Raw genomic sequence first — 22,793 nt, 5'->3', positions numbered from 1 at the left:
TACATTGTTTATGAACTTTAACGGTATTACACTGTTTATGAAACTTAACATTACTATATTGTATATATACATATATTATTTATATTTCCTTAAGTAGGTACTAATGAAATCTACATATGTCGCTTATATATACACACATGTCGCTTACACACACACACACACACACACACCTTAGAAGATTATGGTACTAGACGTGTGTTTGTGTTATCTTGCTTTGTCAAGGCTAAGTTTGTGAATGGAAGTGACATGTTTTGCAATGCAAGATTAAAGTTAATTCCAAGTATTGTTGAAGGATATTGGATGGTCTAGTATGCGTGATGTTTGAACAAAAGTTTGTCTACCGAAGAAGATTGCATCCTATAATATATGTGGCAAGCCAATTTCCTAGAGATTGATGTAGATATTGGACCATCATTTGTGGCAAGGAGTATCATCTTTCTTTACTAATCATCTTTTATTTCTATAAAAAAACTTGATCGCTGCAATGACAAGGAAGAAAGGTGGGTTTTTTTTTTGTGGGGGGGGGGGTAATTGTGGGAGACGCTGGGCCACTATCTCTTTTTATTTTTTTATTTTTTTTATTTTTTTCTTCTAGTTCTTATCATTAAACAAAGTTATTATGTGTTTTTTTTGTTAAAATGTAAAGTTTTGAAACTCTTTTTAATAGTTTTTCTTAAAATTATTAATTTTGTACTTTCTAGTTAAATTCAAAAGGCTTTTTATAAGATTACATTCTTATTTTCTTTTTTTGGTTATACGAATTATCGCACGACACTTTAAACAACTTTTCGCTCAAATAATTTTAGTATAACGAGAGGTAATAACGTATATTTAATATCAGAGTCAAACAAAAAATTAAATTAGAACCGGTTATTTTAAAATATGGTATACGGATGGTTGTATGGGAGTCCTTGGGCCATGCCCTGTTGGGCTGCCCGAACGGATTGGGTTTGGAGGCGCAGTAAATGCAGTGTCCAGGTGTCCACGTTGGGACGTGTTTTTGTTTCATGGAACGTGAGTTGGAATTGGATCGTCCAACCGTTTCCAGCTGGCATTGCAAAGTGGCTGCTCATGCCATAACCGTTGTTGTAGGAATGACGCAAGATAGATTAAATTTTTAAATTATATTTGTAAACAATGTAACGTTGTCATTAACATTGTCCTTTAAAAAATGTACGATATTCATTAAATCATAAGATAATATGTACAAATTGAGAATAGTGTCTATAAAGAGGCTCACTAAAAATCTTCAAACAAAACATCCATAAGCAAGTCCGATGGTTCCTCAAACTACAAAGTCTCAAGAACACTACCCACCCCCATTCGTGATGGTCAACACCGAAATAATAATTTAAGAGTGATGTTGTTCCCACCCTGATATCTTATCTTTCCACCTAATGAATTTTCTAATTACAAATTCATCCATTCGTAAAATGACTAATGATGACATTAATTATCTTTTTTTGTGTTGTTTTTTTATAAACAGAAGCTTGGACGTGATAACTCCCACACTCGGTTTAGAGACGATTTGTCTACTTTAAACAATAACTCATATTTCTATTTCCTTTCATTCAGAGAAAGCAAAAAAAATAAAAAAAATAAACAATGGACTCATGAGATAAATTTTTCATTGAAGGTGTAGAAGATGACACTATTATAAAAGAGGTAGAAGATTATATTCTATTGAAGAAGTAGAAGAATAATTTTGGGTATGCATCATTTGAATTTGCCGATCCATATATTTGAATTTGTCGATGTCGAAGTTTTACATTTGAATTTGGCCACCTCTATGGTTTTCCATTTGAATTTGGATACCTTGATGGCTTTGAATTTATATTTGATTTTGCCATCAAACTTTTTCATTTGAATTCGCATGCTTCTCTTGTTATTCGCACAAATTTATAATTTCACAAGTATATATAGTCAAGATTATTTTGGGAATAGTAGTGGGTGGGAAAAAAAATATATTTTAATTTTTTAACTTTTCAAGGTGAGTGAGATTAGAATGTGGGTGGAAAAATAAGACAATATGGTGAGTCTGGTAGCTCTCTAATTTAATCATCGACTATCAAGTATTGACAAAAGGTTTTTCTGCCAAAATAGTCCTTGAAACTATCATAACATCAATTTGGTTATGAGATTTAAAACTGATATAAATGGTTCATGAGATTTTTCATATGTAATCATTTTGGTCATTCTGTGAAATTTTTTCATTAATTTGAAGAAACCACCGTTCAAGAGGAGATGTTGATTTGACAAAATTACTCTCAATTTAACGAAGATTTCTAACATAATGACCAAAATGATTATGGTGGACAATTTTTACTTTTATCGATTTTGAATTTCAGAGATCAAAATGAAGAGTATGACATTCTATGATACCATTTTAAATAAAAAATCCTTTACAAAAAATAATTTAAATAAATAATCTTCCTAGCGTTGGCCTCGTTTGAGTAATTGTATTTTGTGCATCTTCTCTACCGGCTAAGCCTTTGTGGGCTAACTTTATGTTGATGGTTTTTTGCTATTTCAAGGAGGATGTATGGGATGATAGATGATGATGGATGGATGGATGGATGGATGGATGGATTGATTTTCTAGTAACTGCCACTGTCATAGCATGTGAGAACTTAGGACCCGTCTTCTCTGCCCTCTCACTTCCCATACACTTTCATCCCTTCTTAGTTATGCGATTACGATTAAGCCACATCAACATTTTATATTGATTTTTTATAGAGATAATAAGATAAAAAATTATAATAATATAAAATATTGACGTGACTTAACCGTGACCGCACAAATAAGAATTGATGAGAGTGTATGGAAAGTGGGAGGGCAGAGAAACCAAGTCTGAGAACTTATCCCTATCACTCGATCACATGATGTGCTTTTCTCTTGTCCAATGTGTACTTCCAACTTTTTCACTTGTTGACTATGACACTGGATTCTCCCTCATGAAATACGAACTTAAGTTTCTGCCCTAGAATGTTACCGTAGCAGTACTGTTAACTGATAAATTTAACGTACATGATGTGGATGAAAATTTTGAGAAACTGGCATCATGATGTTTTAGATATAGATAACTTTCTCAGCGTTGCCACTTATCATTTGTGTTCGTTTTTGTGTTAGGTAGAAAGGAAATCTTCCGCAACAACTTCGTGCGCATGTCACAATTACTATCTGATGGCATAAGGGTGTGCGTGGTTGCCTAGCACATAGGTAAGGCATTAGAGATTATTTAAGATGATAGGAGTTGCATTAATATTTAACTTTGAGAGTTGTTGTCATTTATTATTACGGTTTAGTGGTATTCATCTTTATTTGTAAGTAAGAGATCTTAAGTTTTATTCTTACCAAAGGAGAATTTGAATCATATTATTGTTAGTCTATTGTGAGGTTTACCCCTTAATGTATATAGTATCGTTTCTTCAAAAATAAAAATGAGAGTTGTTATATTTGCATTCTAAAATAGGCATTCTGCACTTTTTTATCTCTTTTTTTTTGTTGGGTAGGATGCATGATTATTGTTCTTTTTATACTGAAGAAAGTTAAGGTTCTATCATAAAACTAATGTGAGGAGTATCCTAACCTCTTATAAGTCTTTGAAAGACTTTTCATTTCACCAATGCGGAATTTTTTTACCTTCATATTCTCACGTATACAAAGGAAGGCCTACAACCACAAAACACAAAAATAATAAACAAATTTGGGTCTAGTAACTCCATAGATATTTCAGAGCTAAACCACCAACATCATCAGGAGGAGCCTACAAATACGACAGCGGGTCCACACTCCAAAGAATGACCAATTCCAACTAATTTATCTGCAACATAGTTCCTTTACTTATAAGTGCTGAATCCTACGTCGGGAGGATGCATGATGATTGGTTTGACTTCCATTGCAAAAGAATTAATTTGTGAAGTAATCTTATTTACCTTGTTTCAACAAATGAGGATCCTTTCCGGATCTTCTTTGTGAGGGTCATGGAGATCCTTAAATCGTATCCGTTCATTGTACATCATGCGATCAGTTTTTATCTGGTACTGTTTATGTTTTATTTTAAATAAAAATATTTAAAATAATTTATGGCAGCATGATATACGATGAAATGACACGAGTTGAAGATCCCCATGATCCTCACAAAGAGGATCCGGAGAGGATCCTCACAAAGAGGATCCGGAGAGGATCCTCTTCTCGTTATTGTTTCAACATTACCATTTGGTAACAAATCAAATAGTCCACTTAGGCTAAAATAATTGGACTTCGGGCTCACCCACGACTTTTGACAAGCTTGGGCCACTCGAGCTCAAGCTACTCTTTTGTTACGGGCCCAGCCCTTGGTCCGGAAATAGATTCTTATGGCCCATGGGCAAGAGGCCCAGAACTATTTTATTATAAATTTATTTGAATAAACGGTAATTTCACTTTTGTCCTCATATGCAATGGTAATTTTAGGAAAATATTTAGGGCATGTTTGGTATTGAATTTGGATCCAATATTTTTAACTCAAAAACATGTTTTAAGTCACAATTTAAGATCTTTGTTTGGTATTTGATTTGAAAACAATTCTCAAAATTCTAACCCAAAAATATTTGAAAACAAAGCTTATTTGTTGAAAACACAAAATGTGTGTGTGTTTTTTTTTTATTAGTTTAGAGAAGTTGCATACCAAACAAGGTTTTGGATTTAAAATTTTTAAATCAAAACATGTGTTTTTAGAAAAAATCGAAATTTTGAGTTTTGTTCTCAAGTTAGATACCAAACGGATCCTAAGGGTCCAAAAACACACATGAAATATACGTTTTTCTTCACCTTCTTCTTTGAATTTTCAATTTGATTTGATCAGTTATTCAATTCATTTAAACTTATCTCCATGATTTATAATAACTGAAAGCGATTTTTTGTGAAATCCATGTCGGGGAAGGAGGAGTCGACAGAGAGAGCTTCGGATCGAATCTTTGGAATCTCATCTCTAGAGGCAGTATTTTTCTTTAGTTCCGCGAAATCCATGCGAATCCATATGCAAACAAAGGTAGCTGGAACATTTCTTTTTTTGGGGGGCCGAATGGCCCAAAACAAAAAAGAAACTATCTCATTACCTCTCTGGGTCGAGCATACCCAAGAAAGTCTTCAAACAGAAAAGGAATACAACCAGGAGGAGGACTTTGCGATTCAAAATAACTCAGGTCATAAGTCAATCCAATGCTTGCCAAGTAGTCTGCAAAGAAGTTCTTCTCCCTATAGATATGGGAGAGCTTGCAATGCCAGTCCATCTTCAAGTAAGCTTGGCAGCCACGGATCAGGGTGTGGAGATGATGGAGAGAATTATCCTGCTGATTAACAAGAGTCACAACAGTAGCAGAATCCACCTCCACCTCAACAGATCTAAAACCTCTCATCCAAGCCAAGTGTAATCCAAAAAAAAGGCCCCAAAGTTTTGCAGCTATAATTTTGCCCTTCCCAAGGTTGGCAGTGAACCTAGAAATCCAGTTCCTATTATTATCTCTCAAGAGACCACCAACACCAATAGAACCTAGAGCTATAATTTTGAGGAATTCAACGGTGTTCTGACAGAATTAACAAAAGTATGACTCACTCTCGGGTGTTTCATCTTAGTAATTGTATCTTTAAAGCTTCTGAATTGTGTAAATGGTTACGTCACACTCACGTGACAGCCAGCATGCCCTCATTTGGAACGGGATGTGTCATGAAATATCTTGGATATGCTCGATATTTATATGGAAATATCCAAAATTTCATGGAATGATATGGAAGAAGGTTTTTCTTCTCACATATCACATACTTTCGGAAATCAGTCAATTTCCTCGATGTTTTCAGGAAATATCCAGTACTTGAAAACAATTTACAAAAAGTTTACAAAGAATATCCATGAGCCTATGCATTCTTTTTAATTTCTTTCTTTATGATATTAATTTACTTCAATAAAACTTGTGATGCTTTTGTGACAACAATTTTAATTAAGTTATGTATAATTTATTCTTTCTATAATTTATTCTTTCTAGTGAAATGCTTTATTTTATTACTTGTCATTATAATGAAAATTATCTTCTCACATATCACATACTTATTGTTTACACAATATCTAATTATTAATTATTGATTCATACGTGTGTTGTGGCTTTATACGATATTCCCTAAAAATAATTTTAAAATTCTATGTTTTAAAGCAAATTTCCATCATTTCAATCGAAGGTAATCAATATCGATATAGATATACAATATATCCATCGATATTTCCACAAATTTGCCTATCAATATTTTCTCCAATACGATATTTCAAACACTGCTCTCTACCTCCCACTTAATTGTAGTATACACTTACTTCAATTGCTCATGTTTTGAGTTCAAATTTTTTTCACAATATATACTATGAAACACATATCTCACAAAGAATCCTTGATTGTGCCACTAATTTAGTGTCAATTCATATTTAACAATTATATTTAATCCATTACCACTATTGATCTACGCAAAATATAATTATATTTGATTCGACGATCACCAAACCCTCAATTTAAATTGTTAAATAAATTATGTGATCAAATATGCGTCGATACGTGAGGCAAAAGTATTAAAAAATATCGAAATGTAATTAGGGAAATAGCAAAAAAAAAAAAAAAATGGCAGTCTCCCGCGTTTAAAAAGGAGAGGGATTGTGACCAAGCGAATTCGGTACCTATATAAATACATACAAAAAAGAGGCAGCCGCTTCTTGAAAACCCTGGTTTTTGGGGTTTTTCCTTCTTCCATACACTCGGCGGCCGCACCGCACACAACACTCAACAACCAAATCTCCATAGCCGCAGCAGCTCCAGCAAAGAAGACGACTGCCCACCCACTTCTCGTACCCACCTCCGCCTGCAATCCCAGCTGAACCGAAACCCCGACGCCTAGGCCATCCTCACTTAAATTCTTTGCAGGAGGATCCGTAGGGCGAGACAACCATGGGCGTCGAGTTGAGGAACAACGAGGCGGCTTTGGATGAGATGGCGGAGGACGGAGATTTCACCGATTCCGACCTCGTCTATCACATCAGGGATATTCTTTGCTCAGTGACTTCAGGTTCACCAGCGGTAAGGATTCCGATTCCCCAACTGTGGATTTCTTGCACCAGTTTAGGGTTTTAGTGAGCTTGCTTTTGATTGTTTTGGTGTGGATGTTAATTTTGACAAGTTTGATTTGAATTGTTTAGGCTCTGGCTGAAAACAAGGACTACGAACGGCTCATTTCGGTTGTGAGCCACGACGGAGGGCACGGCGCCGATGAGGAGGCTTTTCTTGTGGTATGTTGTTAATCAATTAATTTGTTTCTAGTTGAATTGGTTTTATCCAAGTGTTGATAATAATTTTTTTTTTTTGGTTTATTGCCTCGGTGGTATGTGCTTACAGTATATTCAATTAATTTGGTTTCAATTAAATTTGTTTTGTCTAAGTTTTCAATTTTTCGGTTTATTGCTCGGCAGACGACTTTGGAGGCACTATCTAGAGCAGTTTCTTATATAGATCATGATCTACACAATCTACTTCTCGCTGCAGTAAGTTGTTAGTATAATTTTTTTTGTTTTTGTCTCGCTGTATGTATCCAATCCTTGGTGGTTTTTTTTATTAATAATCGATTGCGAAAATGTTTCAGATTTTTGGGATGAACTTGTGGACGCAGAGGCCTCAGGTGATGGATGCAGTGATTCATTTCATTATTTCGTTGGTATGTGGGTTTTACATGTTTCTACTTTGTCAAATTTCAAGGCTTTTTAAACAAGTTGGCAGAAATTTTAGATTTTTTTTGCTTCATGATGGCGCAGGCTGCTTCCAGCGGGAAGTTTGTAGATGAGTGTTTGGCGATGCTCACAAAACAATTCTTTCCACCTAAAAGTTTCCAGCTGCCACGTGGTCTTACAAAAAAGGACCAAGTTTTATCTCGCGTGCATTCAGCTCTGAATGATATTGCTGATATGCTACCACTTTCCCCTGCGAGATTGGTGCCAATTGTTTTAGCTGCAACACCACAATATCGTTTTCATGATATAAATGTAAGTTAATTCTGGACGGCATGTACCCATCTATAATAAAGTGTTGTTAACTCAAAAAGATATCCTCTGCAATCTTTGTTAGCTTTCGTATGGTATATATACATAAGCGACACATGTTTTCAAAGTGGCCATGATTGTTTAGGCCAATGTTTCATTGTATATAGCTTTGTATCATATCATTTCTTCTTCATAATGATGGCTTTTCCCTCCAACTGTGATTAATAATTGAATATGTTTCTTCTTTTATTTCCTTTTGGATGTCTGCATTGCTTACCATCCCAGTGTTCTCTAAATTGATAAATATATGATATGCCATATTGCTCTTGTAGACTCTTAGTGTTGTGATGTACGTAGAGAACATGCTAAAGTTGGAGAGTGGAGCTCTTGGTGAAGTGGTTCGGATCCCAATGCTAACTGGCGTGGTGGAATTGCTGCTAGACTTGGACGTATGTATATTCAATTGAAAATTGAAATTAACATTTGAATGGAATAATTGCTTCTTTTTTGTTTCATGACAAACGTTATGAAGTGGCTTCCTACAGGTGGAGATTGGATGGGATGACATAGAAGATGACTCAAGTAAAGGAATATTTGAGATGGAGCTAGAAGCTGTACACGAGTCTACGGATGATGATCTGAATGATGATAGTGAGGTATGATTGAGTTTGATTACTCTTATCCAAATTGAACAACCCCATGCATACAACCCTTGAATTTCTTTATGAGTTAAGTTTGTTTTATGAGGAGCCGGGGATATATAAGGCAACAAGTTGAAACCCTCTTGATAGTGGTATTAATTAATGCAATGTCTGACAACGAGTTGATAGAACTTAGCATGCAAGAGGGAAAGAGGTGTTCAAAATTCAAGGAAAAAGAGACAATGGGGAAGAGAGGAGGGCGAGACAGAATATGAAGCATAGTTGCTAGTTTGCAGTTTTCCCTGAGTTTATTATTGATATTTGTTTCTGTTCTCACATCAATCTTGTTCTTCCCTATTGTTCATGATGATTTTAAACCTTCATTATATAGTGATTACAAGTTATTTATACAGATTGCAAGAAAATTAAGTACGAAGGTTTCAGGGAGTAATTCATTTGCCGAAAAATTAGATAGCTTGTTGGTGTTAACTTTTGAGCATCTTGAGTCTTGTGAAGTTGGTGGCCGTTTGATCGAGGTATCTTTCAACTCTTTGATTTTGAGGTTGACATGCTCAATATGACTGTCTCCATTCTTCACATTTTAATTCCTATGTATATGGCGTGTTTAGGTCTTTGAAACTCTACTGGAGTCATTTAAGAGGACTGTTTTGACTGCATACAAATCGAAGTTTGCCCAGGTAATTTATTAACAATTTCCATATCTGTTTTCTTAATTCATTGTTTTGTTTTTTTCCTTTATTCCTCTTCGTATATCTACTGGTTTGTTTATCCCCTTATTAACTTGCGTTTTTTCTTATTGCAGTTTGTGATCTTCTATGCATGTTCTCTAGATCCTGGAAATTGTGGCGTGACATTTGCTTTGATGCTTGAAAATACTTTTTTCTGCAGTACCAACCCCCCACTTCTCAGGTAATATGCTTGCCTTTACTTGTGTATAGTCAGGTATTCTTTGTTTTTTACTTCTTAGTTCGTAAACTGGGGTATAGTATTCATATCACAAGTTGCTTTTACACTTGTGGTCCTTAAACTTAAACTTGACATAAACATATAATCTTTTTTTGTCATCTATATAGTTTTTGTTAGTGATTTTCTGTAATTGCTATCCATCACATTTGTACTTTCATACCTTTGGGTGCAGCTTGTAGGATTTGACACTTTTGTAATGAATATCTGTACTTGCATCAGTGCCCATTATGACACAACATAGGTTAGATATATATGAGGCATGTCCAGGCATTTTTTACATGCCCATTAATTAACCCACATGTAATCACTGCTAGTCTTAAGAGAAACGTTGGAAAACCTGGGAGGCTATTTATATGGTTTAAAATATTTTGTTTTATTAAATCACTGTGCTGGATGCCATCTGTTGCACAGGTTCTCTCACATACCATTTTTTTTCCAATTTATTTTTTCTTATTTTCTTTTGGTGTGTGTTTACAAGGAGAGTATCTTAAGCTTCTTGAATCATCTGTGTAATATTATGGCAAACTAGGACATTCTGAATATCATAGTTTCGGATTTTAGATGTTTCGCGCATCGTTTATAGTACTGATTTCTCATTTTGGTTTTGTGCAGAATGAGTGCCGTTTCTTATCTTGCTAGTTATTTGTCTCGTGCGAAGTTTCTGTCGGCTTCTGTGATTGCTAACACTTTGGAAAGGTTGTGTACAAACCAATAGCCCCATGTAATCTCCTTTTTTACAATGACTCAGCAATGAGACATAAGAAAGGAAATACAGAAGGAATTTGTCTAACGCTGTTGTCATATGTTGCTCTGGTTCCAGGTTGGTGGATTGGTGCTGTAAATATGTCAAAACGCAGAATGACAAAGTAAATCCAGAAGCTCATAGAGTGTTTTATTCAGGATGTCAGGTTTGTTTTGTTTCACTATGGAATCAGTTCTTCAGACATAATAATAAATATTTCAGATTTCTTAGTTTTCAATATATCGTGTGAAGAGGGTAAACAACTGTTTAGTCAAGTGAATTTCATATTGAAATATGTTTTTGTTTTGAAATTTGGTTTTTTGGTTTATATATCGAATTGCCAAGTCAAACTTTTGTTGACATTCAATCGTATCTCTACACTATCTGAGGGAAGATTCCATATCTAGTTCTGGAACTAAGTCCGCAACTTTTGGACATTCAAACTGCAATTTTCCCTATGCTATTAGTTGCATCATGTGATTCATTTGCTTCTATGCTTAAGTTACTTGAATGTTATATCTATGTTTTGCAATATCAAATTTATTTACTTGTATAATTCCATTGATGCCGATTTACTCATCCAACAGGCTATCATGTATTTGCTTTGCTTCCGAATGAGGTCAATGATGGATGTTCCTCTGCTGAAGTCATGGCTTCTTCGTCTGCCTTTGGAGTCTGTTTTGAATAATAAATTGAGCCCGCTGCAGGTGAGGACCGTTTACATGTAGTTCCACCCTGTACAAAAATGGGCTGCATTATAATTATTTCGTTTATCTTTCTATTCCCTCGATCTTTGATTCTCCTTCATACCATTCGAGAAGGATTCTTTAATGTCTAAAACTATTGCATCATTGTGCTTAATTTTGTTCTCCATTTTGAAAGGTGTGTCTGCCTTCCATAGTAAACGAGTTTCTACGGCAATCAAAAGCAGCTGGTTTATTCATGACACTTGACAAATTCGATTTCGATGACTATCTGGAATCAGAACTTTCAAAGGAATTTGGTGGGAGGGAAAGGCTAGACATGTTCTTCCCATTTGACCCGTGCTTGCTGAAGAAAAGTGACAGGTTTGTATTAACTTTGAACTTTCGAGGTCAAAAAGGAAAGCTTTGTTAGCCGTAAGATTCAAATGCTTAAAACCTGTTTTGAAACCTTTGCTGACACTAGTTTTTCCTTTATCTAAAGATACATCCGGCCGAAGTTCATTTTCTGGTCGATGGTTCACCCTACATATGACGATGACGAAGATTCCAGTGATGAAGACATAGGTGACGCTGTCGCGGATGAAAATGTGGACGGAATGGATTATGCGATTTTGCAACAGCATTATGATCTCGATGAATTCGACTCCGCGTTGAACAAAATGTCCATCACACCGAAGAATTCCTTGCATAGTACATTTGGTGGTGCAATAAAACAACCCATGCGGATGCCTTCAAGAATTAGACCGTCGACAAGTCCGGAGTCTCTGTAAACTAAAACGCGTAACCCTTTCCCATCTCTTTTACGAAAGAAGCATGAAAACTGTATTGTTTGTACAAACAGATATTGTGCTGGCCGCAGTTAGCCCCGTCGTCGGGGGAATGTGGTGAGCTGATGATGAGTGAGATGTGTTGTGGTAGAGTTCAGCTTCTAGTTATTTTTTGGTTGTGTTATGTAACGTTATGGAGCACTGTTCTCCTGCACTCCCAAGAATTTAATCAAATATAAAGTTTTGAATTTGGACGTTATGGTCTTGCGATGCACCCGAGTTCGAATTCCTCGTGATCCAACCTTGTTATCCCAAATCTTGGAACCCTAAACGGCAATGATTATGTTTACAGATGCGAAAAAATGTTGCGAGGGTTGATTAAATTTGTCCAACTTGTTTTAACTCAATCTGTGAGTTTGCAAGAAACTGGGCATAAATCTGAAATACGAGTTATCGCTGGTCAATTCCGATCACCGTCGCCCCGCCGACGCAGAAGCTACAACCGTCAGTGAAAGTAGTTGAACCAAGGTCAATTCCGATCATTGTCACCCGGCCGACACCGCAGAAGCTATACAACTATCAGTGAGTAGTTGAACCAATGTATGCTTGATGCGTTAATGTAGCTACATATTCTCAATTTCATCGGTGTTCAGTTGGGAATATTGGGCCTTATTGCAGTAGGCTTTTGGTTTTGGGCTTCTACAAACTCACACCCAAGATTTTTTTAGGTACACCATCAATTCTCGATAAATGATTTTCACATGTCCTTTTTGTTTCCGCTAAGAATGCAAGTTAGATTAGAAGTTGGGCATTAAAATTTTGATTTTGAATCCAAATATTTTTTAAAAGATTGAATAGATAGTAGAATGCATATAGAGATTCTCAAAATTCCGAGTTCTAATCTAAATTAGTGTTACCATCCAGCCATGTAACATGAAGGTGCGACAGTCACATGCAAAAATATTTAGATGACGGATTTTCTTCCGCAAACACGGATATCATTTATATTAATCTCACACCAATAAATAATGAAACGAAATAGTATAAAGAGGAAGAAGAAGTTGAAGCTCCAATAATATTAAGGAAAACTAATAAAAATGACTTTAAAACTTTGAGTTTTAACCAAAATGACGAAAAAATGTTGTTAGTAAATAGTACCAGAAGTGACATTTTAGAGTAAAAATATCTTTAACGTTAAACATGAACAGTATCATGAGTTTCGTTAAGACTCCCTCAATATTACCCAAAGGAAAATGAAGAAGCGCCAATTGAATAGAGAAATTCAAATTTGAACAATGATTTTTTTTCGGTGGTAAATACAATGTGTGAGACTCGACAATGACTGAACCCATATGTTGGGTCCAGAGTCCATGAAACGAATCGTATTGATTCTTTCTTTGATACAGAAGAAAGTTTAGGGTTATTTACACATTTACAGTCTTATTACGCTGCGTCTGCCGGAAAACCATATTTCCGGCAAACACGCAATGACCCATAATATCGTGCCAAGCGGCTTTGAGCCACGTGGCACTGCAACGGCATATTTTACAGACACCACCAGGTGAAAAAAGCAACAACCCATGATGCTCTTCCATCCTCTTTAACATCTAACAGCTGACTTTGAAGTATCTCCGATGACCACCATGAATGACCTGCATTAGTTAAACATATCATATATAGTCACAAGAATTTACAAACCAGAAAAAAAAAAAAAAAAAAAACGAGGGTATGACTGTGTGTGTGTGTGTGTATATATATATATGTCTATGTATGTATGTATTTATGTATTGTATATGGTATTCGGTCCCATGTGCTTTGATCCCTGATTTCCTGGTTATAGTAAAAAGCCCTGTTTCAGATGTGACTAAAATTCCACATAGTTGGGAAGTTGCTAGATTCAAAAAATAAATAAAAGGGGGAAATCGAGGGTGTATCCACATGCGTGTCACTATCTCTCATCACGGATATGGTGAAATGGCACTACGACAGAAACTCACGTAACAATAAAGCTAAAAGTAAAAGAATCTCAGGTCAAACAGTTCTAAAGCATCATTATCGATTCCAAACACAACTATCCGTGTTGCAATGCAAAAATTTCCCACAGAGGTTCGATTTAAATTGGAATTTGTCATAAGCTACGATTCTATGCTACGAGTAAAATCTTACTTTATAAGGGAAAACAGGTGTCACCTCTAGAAAGTAAAGATAATAACTTGCAAGGCTAGATTTAGAGGCTGCCACTTAGGTAGCAGTAGCTTCTCATAGTCCTGCTGCAATAAGGATTACCTGCATCCCCGACAAAGACGGATTTCCAGTGTAATTATGCAGATATGTTTAATAAAAAGGTGGACAAGGTGACAATCTCTACCTCCAGAAGTGACCCTTCTGATTTACCACTCAACCTGCAGTTTGATCGGAACCACTGGTGAATTGAGGAGAATTAGTAGGAAGCATATACTGCGTCTGTCCTGGAGCTGGTGCAACTATACCTGAAAAAACCAGCAAACCAGAATCACTGACTATTAGACTTGAATTATTATAACTGCACATCTCTTCTTGCCAACTTCCATCAGTGCGGCAATGCTGAAATCAGGTACGCAGGCATTGAATGCAAAATGAGTTACCATAAATCAAGGAAAAAAAAAAAGATTTTTTAAGAGAAAATCTCATTACGCGACTTTCATATGTGGTAGTTGATCTTATAAAAAAAATTGTGGTACTTGGAACATTTATCTGATCGGCTCATAAAAATTTTAGTATCAGGAAAGTACTGATAACATGTTAATAAATTGCAATGAAGGTTATCATTCTTGTAAAAGGGAAGAAGGGTTTTAGGAAGAGAATGTTGCCTGCAGGATATGGTGTTTGAATCGTTGGAATGGCAGCTGGGGATGCTGCACCGACATTGGCCCCACCGAATTGCATTACATGATGACCTGGAACTCCATAGTTTTGAACTGTTGCATATCCATGGCTTCCAGGGAGTGACTGACCCAATTGTCCATATGAATATACGCCAGGGTTGACTGTGCCTGGTACCCCATATATCTGAAGGTATTGCTGCTGAGTCATGTAAGGACTGTAGGCACCCTGGCGAAAGTTGATGAACAAAAGTTGGTAACCGGCTTAGTTAGCTTTCGAACAATCAAGCATTGTTCTTTTACTCTTTAAAATCGCAAATAAAAGCTGTGGAATGACATATTAAAGTATTGACCTGTGGGTAGACAAATTCAGGTCCATATCCTGTGTACCTGCAAAACAGAAATTCTTGAACCTCTTGAGATCATACAGCCACATGGAATTTCAACAACGTAAGGAACCCAAGCTTCCTCTCAAGCTTTTCAAAGATGGGCACCATAAGTGTCCAAAAAACAATGGGAGTACTACTATAACACAAAACGCTTTGTTCCTTGAGCAGAAGAGATGAAATACTACAGCACATGCATAAAGCTACAAAGCAAACTAAATAAGATTTTCATTACAATGTGATTCCATGGTTTTACACAGCTTAATGCTAGTAAGTTTCTATGTAGTCAAGCATATCCCACCCAACATTCAACATACGATAAACGATAAACACACTTTGACAAAAAGCCTCCCCCAAATACACAATTTATATTATCACCTGTAAAATGACCTTCGCTAGCTAAGGTTTCAGTCTTAGGTACTCAAAACGATTACTTAATAGCTCAAATTTCAAAAATTTGAATGCTGAGGAAATGGTTGGCGAGAAAAGACACTCGATCAGATAGTTGTAGTGAGTTCTGGAATGAAATTTTGCCTCTTGCAGTCAAGACAAAAGGAGTCAAATTGCATAAGCTCCAACACCCAGCACCCAACACCCAAATGGCCTCAACCGGTAAGCTTGAGATGAACATCTAAAGCCAAGAGCTTTCTAAATTTAAAACTCACCCATAAGACGGGTACACGAACCCGGGCTGGTAACCATGAGGAATAGGGTGGTGGTAAGCAGGGTTGGGGCTCCCCATGTAAGCAGCTCTAGGCGGCTGCACGCGGCCGAGGATTGGAGCTGGTGATCTCACTTGCCCTGCAATCCAATCAACCAAAGCAACAATTCGATTGCAAATACAGCATTAGAAATGCAGTTCCTAAGTACCCAGCAGAACAAAAATGCAAGGAAAACAAAAAACACAATGAGAAATAGATTAAAAATATACCATGAAAAAGGAAAGGTTGGCGGGGACGACCCAGAGAAGCAAGATTGCAGTTAGCTCTGCGGCCATCGATCACAGGATTGGGATCCAAGCAAGCCCTTCTTGCAGATTCAGGATCACGAAATGTGACCTAAACCCTCCAAACAAAAACAACCCAGAAACCAAAAAAAGCTGATTAATCTCAAATTGATCAAAATTTGATCGATTGTTTCATACTTTTAGGAAGATGAGAGAGATGGGTGATTGAGTACTGACAAAGCCATAGCCTTTGGATCGGCCGGTGTTCTTATCGGTGATGACGACAGCCTCGAGGATTTCGCCGAACTGCTCGAAGTGACGTCGTAGAGTGTCGCTCTGGGTCTCCCAGGCCAATCCCCCCACGAACACCTTCGTCAACGTCGTGTCCCCGAACGGGGAATTGAACAGCTGAGCCCCTCCTTGCTGTTGTTGCTGCTGGTAAGCCATATACACACAAACATAGAGAGAGAGAGAGAGAGAGAGAGAGAGAGGGAGAGGGAGAGAGAAGAGAGGATCAAGGAAGACGACGACTGAAACAAAAGGGAAATTCTCAGAGTCACGTGACGGACACGTGGTCCCAGAAGGCGCTGAGGTCCATGATCTTCTGCTCTTTGCCTTTTTCGCTTTCAGAAAACCCTACCCACTGCCAACAGCCCTAGTACTGGACTCTACAGAGACAGAAAAGGTTTTGAAAAGTTGAAGACAGAAACAGAGCTTTCAGAGAATTGAAATCAGAGATTGGATCAAATCAAAAATTTGAAATTGAAATTAACCCAATTCGATTCGAGGATTGAAAAGCAAAACCCAGAAGGGATTCGATCAGATAAACGCTGCCGATTTGGAATTTCGGGAATTTTGGAGGGTAAAAAGCTGCAGTGATTTGCCGGAAATACGACTGACGACGCCAAAAGGAAGTTGCTAATCATTCGATCGCTCAGGCCCTGAGAAATATGGCTGCTGAGTTGTTATTTTTATTTATTTTTTTGTTTTATTTATTTTTTTCTCTTTCCTTTTTTAGAATCTTCCCGACATGACTTAACGTGGTCTAATAAGTAGTCGGGCTCAATGGGTCCAGATTAACCCTAAAGCATATCGAAGCTCAAACGGAACTATAATTGGTACGGTAATTAATTAAATTATAGGTAAATTACGTTATACTATTTTAATTTTTTGAATTCATCGATATTTTTACACTAAGAGTAGAAGAGTTAAGTTAAACTACAAAATAAGCAACGTAATTTGGTATCGAATTCACCATTCACAAGATTCAAACCGAAGATCTCTTACTTCTAAGTGAAGAGGAATATCACTAAACTGTTGTACTGAGTGGCTATAATACTTCAATTTTAGATCACATAATAAACTCATATTTTATGCTTTAAACATTGCAATGTCATACATCAACTTACAAATTCGTTGCAATGTTAGATATCCGTTAAATTTTCTATCAATTTGGGCGATAACTGCTAATGTAGCTAACATGGGGATTGCAGTTTTATGAATATGAATGTCAACTTTGCTCCACGTGGACAAGAAATTAATAATAAATTATTAATCGCCCTACCTAATAGATTCCGATTACGATTTTCAGTTCTACCAATTAGGTTATAGTTGTGGTGATAATAGATTCAATTGTTAAAAGCTTAGGGGTTTATGAGCTGAAGCAATAAACCCTAAGATTTGAAATTGAATCTATTTTATTAATATTATAACATAAATTTGTAACTTTTGTATCTGCTTTTATTATAACACGTTAAATAGTAATACATTTATCAAAATTTGACTGCCACACTAAAAAAATTCCATGATGAGATCCTATTGGATCCATAGATCCGTAGAGGCAAAGCCCGACACGCGCAACCACAAAGCACGTGTGGGAGTGGGACCCGCCACTCCCACTTCACTCCCTCCTTTCATCTTCCTATAAAAAAGGGGTCCAAATTCTCCGCCCTTACCCCGTTCCAGCTAATTTATTAGCAAACTCCCCCTAACAAAATCCAAATTAATTAAATAAACCCCCACCTCTAATCCCTCCCTTTTCTTTTACTTAGCCTAATTAATTCCTTAATTACTTATTTCCCCCTTATTTCTCTCTCTAATAATGGCAGTTCGCCGGCGACCCCCAACCGCCTCTGCAGCCGGCGAACCCATTAAATCCGACAACCAGCTGCTCAAGGCCTCCGATGCGCTTCCCCTGCCGCTTTACCTCACCAATGGCCTCTTCTTCACCCTCTTCTTCGCCGTCGCCTACTTCCTCCTCAACCGGTGGCGCGAGAAGATCCGCAGCTCCACGCCGCTGCACGTCGTCACGCTGTCCGAGCTCGCCGCCCTCTTCTCCCTGTTCGCCTCCATCATCTACCTCCTCGGCTTCTTCGGCATTGACTTCGTCCAGTCCTTCGTTTCCCCCAACTCCAGCGCCGCCCACGGCCCCTGGAACGATGACGTCGTAGTCCGGCAAAATAGTTCTATCAATTTAACCGCACTCCCCTCCTCCGCCACCTCCGCCGCCTACGAGTCGCCGGCGTTGTCGGCTGATGACGAGGAAATCATCAAGTCTGTCGTCGATGGAACTACGCCTTCGTACTCTCTCGAGTCCACCCTCGGAGACTGCCGGAGGGCGGCTGCGATACGGCGCGAGGCCCTGCAGCGGACGACCGGTAGTTCGCTGGATGGCCTCCCGCTGGAAGGGTTCGACTACGAGGCGATACTGGGGCAATGCTGCGAGATGCCGGTGGGGTACGTGCAGATCCCGGTGGGAGTGGTGGGGCCGCTGCTGATCGACGGGGAGGAGTACACGGTGCCAATGGCGACCACGGAGGGGTGCTTGGTGGCCAGTACCAATAGGGGATGCAAGGCCATCCTCATGTCCGGCGGGGCCCGCAGCGTGGTTCTCAAGGACGGTATGACCCGAGCTCCCGTTGTCCGGTTCAGCTCAGCCGCCAGAGCGTCCGAACTCAAGTTCTTCGTTGAGGACCTGCTCAACTTTGATACACTCGCCGTCGTTTTCAACCGGTACGGACGGGTTATCTTCACCATTTCTACTGCTTTGGTCTTTTTGTTTTTTAAAATAATTCGAATTTCAGCTGCAATATTTCGTATTTTAATTTTTTTTAAATTTAATTTTCGTCCTTTAACACAAGTTGGTGAGTCTTTTATTCTTTTATTTTGCAAAATGATATTATAAAGCGTTATAGATTTTATTATTATTATTTATAGATTATTCTGACTTAACAGAAGAAGGGTTCAAACTCGACTACAAGAGAGGGTCACACACACCCTTAACAATAGAAATTTTTTTATTACGCCGGAAAACCGCAATGGAATATTAAGTTTCATAATATAATTGATTGAATTTTTTTTTTCAAGTTTCCAAATAATTCTAAACTAATTATATTATTACACTTAATGTATAGAACCGAATCCTGGCACACTGAAAAATCTTTTCTTACCAACTCACCTAACTTACATTTTTTTGGTTTTTGTTATTTCGGGAGCCAAGTCAACACCTTTTATTTCGGGCATTGCATGTGCATGGAGGGCGACTTTGTATTATTTTTGGCGAGAGGAAGAGGAGGAATGTTTGAAAAAATGATCTTGTTACTAACTAAAAGTTGGTTAACTTTATTCTTCTTAGATAATCACACAATTACCATATTGTTTTTAAGTGGAGAGTTAATTATTAATTATGTATTAATTTATGATACAATAAAAATTAATAATTTGGAATTCTGTTTGTTGACTTGACTGCATATGCACTGTTCAGATCAAGTAGATTTGCGAAGCTTCAGAGGATTCAATGCTCGATAGCAGGGAAGAATGTGTACATGAGGTTTACTTGCAGCACTGGAGATGCTATGGGGATGAACATGGTCTCCAAAGGCGTCCAAAACGTTCTAGATTTCCTCCAAAGCGACTTCCCTGACATGGATATTATTGGCATCTCTGGTATTAGTTACTTGATTAATCTTTCTCTTCCTCTTCTTTTTGTCCATAATTTACATTTCAGTCTTCGTTTTGGGAGATTCTCACATGTCATTGGAAGTTGCATGTCGCCAAGAAGGTATTTTTGTGATGAGTAGTAGATATATACAGTGTTTGACAATTTTTCGATACGGTCCCATATATGAGAAATTTTTAAATTTTGGCTAAAATCAACAGATTTCTCGATATTTTCGACATATTGAGTAAATATTGGAGAAACTCTTATATTTCGTTTAAATCAGTGTTTGATAATACCTAAAGTTTCATTTTAAATTTTTAGCTTTTAAACCAATTTCTATCATTTCCATCAAAGCCAAATGATATTGATATCGACATATCCACAAATTTGTATATAAATATTTTCAATGATACCACTATTTTAAACACTGGATATACCTTGGTGATAACGATGGGTGGTATACTCACATGATAATGTAAGTTAAAAATGAACGAAGATCTCGGGGATCCCCCAATCGTGGCCAGTTTTTGTCAGATATTGTTTATATGTTTGATAAAATAAAAAAATTTACAATGATTTCTAACCGCACGATATACGATGAACGGATACGATTGGAGGATTTGGAGAGGATCCTCATTCGTTAAAAATTACCAAGGCATACAAATTACAATATTACATGGACACCTAATTAATTCAAGGTAGGTTTTCGATTTGATCATGCGAATATTCTTTTTGCGTATAGAAAATGTTATCTTGGTTTGATAACATAAGATGTTTACATCGTCAGATTTGAATATGTGATTAGATATCAACATAAGTTGTATATATTTACTGTATCAATTACGTTGATTTAGTTTGTGTTTGCTCCGGACTGCGCAGGAAACTTCTGCTCCGACAAGAAACCGGCGGCGGTGAATTGGATAGAAGGGAGAGGAAAGTCAGTGGTGTGTGAGGCAGTGATCAAGGAAGAGGTGGTGAGGAAGGTACTGAAGACAAATGTGGCTGCCTTGGTGGAGCTCAACATGCTTAAGAACCTTACTGGTTCTGCATTGGCCGGTGCTCTTGGTGGGTTCAATGCGCACGCCAGCAACATTGTCGCCGCGATCTATATCGCCACCGGCCAAGATCCGGCTCAGAATGTTGAGAGCTCTCACTGCATCACCATGATGGAAGCCATAAACGACGGCAAGGACCTTCATGTCTCCGTCACCATGCCTTCCATTGAGGTACAATACAACTATAATTAGTGCTTAATTGACACCCAACTAAACCCAGCAATCTCGATTTAACTAAATTTTAATTAACTTTCTCAGGTGGGAACGGTTGGAGGAGGAACCCAGCTTGCATCACAAGCAGCCTGCCTGAACCTGCTGGGTGTGAAGGGTGCAAGCAGAGACTCGCCCGGTTCAAACTCTAGAAAATTGGCCACCATTGTCGCGGGCTCAGTGCTCGCCGGAGAACTTTCGCTGATGTCTGCAATTGCAGCGGGACAGCTAGTCAAGAGCCACATGAAATACAACAGATCTAGCAAGGATGTCTCAAAACTTGTCTGCCCCAGTTAAATGTGCAAAAGAATAATAAAAAGTCAAAAATACCCTTTTGACATCTTAAACGTCGATAATTAGCTTGAGGGGTATTTTTTCTCTTTTTTTTAGCGTGTAGTAGCAGTAGCTGCCTTTGTAATCTTTGATTGTTTGTTTGTTTGTTTATTTGTTTGTTTGTTTGTTTGTTGTCAAGCTGTCGTTTAGTTTGTATTTTAATTAGGATTAGTTAATTTTTTTTAAATATCTTTAAAGGAGGTTTGCCTATCTGAACTACTTATTAATAATAATAAAAATCTATCAACCAAAAGAGAGTGAAAACTGAAAAGACTTATTTAATCTTTTATTACACAAAAAAATATGATGGCCAAAATTGTAACTTCGCAGATCTAAATTTTACTTTTTCTATTGAATCCTCACTTATCGATGATGTTAAGATATATCTAATATTAAAATAAATAAATAAAAAAAAAACCCTCTCACTCCCACCCACGCTCTCGCTCTCACTCTCCCCTTCCCATTTTTTTTTAAAAAAAAGTGTTTTTACACACAAAGTGTGGACAAATGCTAGTATTATTATGACGTTATCATACGGTATCAGATTGTAATGGATCTTTGGTTTAGCTATCAGCCCTCAAGTGGTTGCTTGTATTGGTTAAATCTGTTTTATAATTAGTTGTATATATTTTTTTCGATTTGAAAGACGAGCAATATACATATAGCCAAGAATCTCTATTCACTTTTGAACTTGGTATATTTCCTTGTGAGTACATGATTGGTCATAGAGCCTTTAGATTTTAAGTTGTGAACTCATGAACAAACTAGGAGTTTACGACTTGAAAATGTTTCGTTGCAGGTTAGGGCAACTCTTAGACTTTATAGAACCAACATGGAGTCGAGTAAATATAAAAAGTCTTAAATTCTTTTAAAAACTTTACCACATATAACAGGAGTCGGAAGCTTTGTACGAATTTTTGTCCGCTTGAAAATATCAATCAATGTTAGCTAATTAAGTTAAAGAGTGGTGTTATGCCTACCTCATTGTCTTATCTTCTCACCCACATTATATTCACACCCTCTCTAAAAAGTGTAAAAAACACATAAACTCTTTCCTCACCCACCATTAGTCCCAAAATAACCCTACATCTTTATTCTTCAAAATTTCCTTGCTTTAAAAATGTACAATTATCATTAAACAAAATTCTGCAACTACAAAAATCCCCAGAATAGT

At 37.2% G+C, this 22,793-nt stretch overlaps 3 protein-coding genes across 5 annotated transcripts; 2 read left to right on the top strand and 1 right to left on the bottom strand.

Moving 5' to 3' along the window:
• The first annotated feature begins 6,686 nt into the window (after window positions 1-6,686).
• On the top strand, window positions 6,687-12,142 carry LOC103418214 (uncharacterized). The gene is made up of 15 exons (XM_008356353.4): window positions 6,687-7,094; window positions 7,214-7,303; window positions 7,484-7,555; window positions 7,654-7,725; window positions 7,823-8,050; window positions 8,380-8,496; window positions 8,593-8,703; window positions 9,102-9,224; window positions 9,318-9,386; window positions 9,512-9,618; window positions 10,288-10,371; window positions 10,496-10,583; window positions 11,005-11,124; window positions 11,300-11,484; window positions 11,603-12,142. The coding sequence occupies exons 1-15, from the start codon at window positions 6,966-6,968 to the stop codon at window positions 11,889-11,891; spliced, it is 1,884 nt and encodes a 627-aa protein (XP_008354575.1). The 5' UTR covers window positions 6,687-6,965; the 3' UTR covers window positions 11,892-12,142.
• A 1,014-nt stretch (window positions 12,143-13,156) lies between these two features.
• LOC103454406 (uncharacterized) lies at window positions 13,157-17,135 on the bottom strand. 3 transcript variants are annotated; one of them, XR_531991.4, is made up of 8 exons: window positions 16,319-17,135; window positions 16,067-16,193; window positions 15,801-15,936; window positions 15,103-15,139; window positions 14,738-14,978; window positions 14,257-14,377; window positions 14,079-14,174; window positions 13,157-13,540 (listed from the first exon to the last, which is right to left on the bottom strand). XR_531991.4 is itself a non-coding variant. In XM_008394009.4 (7 exons), the coding sequence occupies exons 1-6, from the start codon at window positions 16,526-16,528 to the stop codon at window positions 14,286-14,288; spliced, it is 843 nt and encodes a 280-aa protein (XP_008392231.2). In that variant the 5' UTR covers window positions 16,529-17,066; the 3' UTR covers window positions 13,157-13,540; window positions 14,257-14,285. The 3 variants fall into 3 exon arrangements, 1 of the variants encoding a protein (XP_008392231.2); XR_531992.4 differs by having other exon boundaries at window positions 14,055-14,174; window positions 16,319-17,066; XM_008394009.4 differs by lacking the exon at window positions 14,079-14,174 and having other exon boundaries at window positions 16,319-17,066.
• An 897-nt stretch (window positions 17,136-18,032) lies between these two features.
• Window positions 18,033-21,872, top strand: LOC103455059 (3-hydroxy-3-methylglutaryl coenzyme A reductase 2-B-like). Its single transcript, XM_008394655.4, has 4 exons — window positions 18,033-19,093; window positions 19,845-20,026; window positions 20,901-21,247; window positions 21,335-21,872. Exons 1-4 carry the CDS (start codon window positions 18,183-18,185, stop codon window positions 21,581-21,583), a joined length of 1,689 nt encoding a protein of 562 aa, XP_008392877.3. The 5' UTR covers window positions 18,033-18,182; the 3' UTR covers window positions 21,584-21,872.
• The last annotated feature ends 921 nt before the right edge of the window (window positions 21,873-22,793 follow it).

The sequence above is a fragment of the Malus domestica genome, chromosome 02 (assembly GCF_042453785.1).
Source record: "Malus domestica chromosome 02, GDT2T_hap1".
Classification (NCBI taxonomy): domain Eukaryota; kingdom Viridiplantae; phylum Streptophyta; class Magnoliopsida; order Rosales; family Rosaceae; genus Malus; species Malus domestica.
This window is presented reverse-complemented; position numbering and strand designations above follow the sequence as displayed.

Coding starts and splice junctions, on each gene's coding strand:
- LOC103454406 (XM_008394009.4), bottom strand. CDS start 16,528: ATGGCTTACCAGCAGCAACAACAGCAAGGAGGGGCTCAGCTGTTCAAT. Junction 16,194..16,318: donor GATCCAAAGGCTATGGCTTT/GTCAGTACTCAA, acceptor TGGAGGGTTTAG/GTCACATTTCGTGATCCTGA. Junction 15,140..15,800: donor TTCGTGTACCCGTCTTATGG/GTGAGTTTTAAA, acceptor TCTGTTTTGCAG/GTACACAGGATATGGACCTG.
- LOC103418214 (XM_008356353.4), top strand. CDS start 6,966: ATGGGCGTCGAGTTGAGGAACAACGAGGCGGCTTTGGATGAGATGGCG. Junction 8,497..8,592: donor AATTGCTGCTAGACTTGGAC/GTATGTATATTC, acceptor GGCTTCCTACAG/GTGGAGATTGGATGGGATGA. Junction 9,619..10,287: donor ACCAACCCCCCACTTCTCAG/GTAATATGCTTG, acceptor GGTTTTGTGCAG/AATGAGTGCCGTTTCTTATC.
- LOC103455059 (XM_008394655.4), top strand. CDS start 18,183: ATGGCAGTTCGCCGGCGACCCCCAACCGCCTCTGCAGCCGGCGAACCC. Junction 19,094..19,844: donor CTCGCCGTCGTTTTCAACCG/GTACGGACGGGT, acceptor TGCACTGTTCAG/ATCAAGTAGATTTGCGAAGC. Junction 20,027..20,900: donor GGATATTATTGGCATCTCTG/GTATTAGTTACT, acceptor CGGACTGCGCAG/GAAACTTCTGCTCCGACAAG.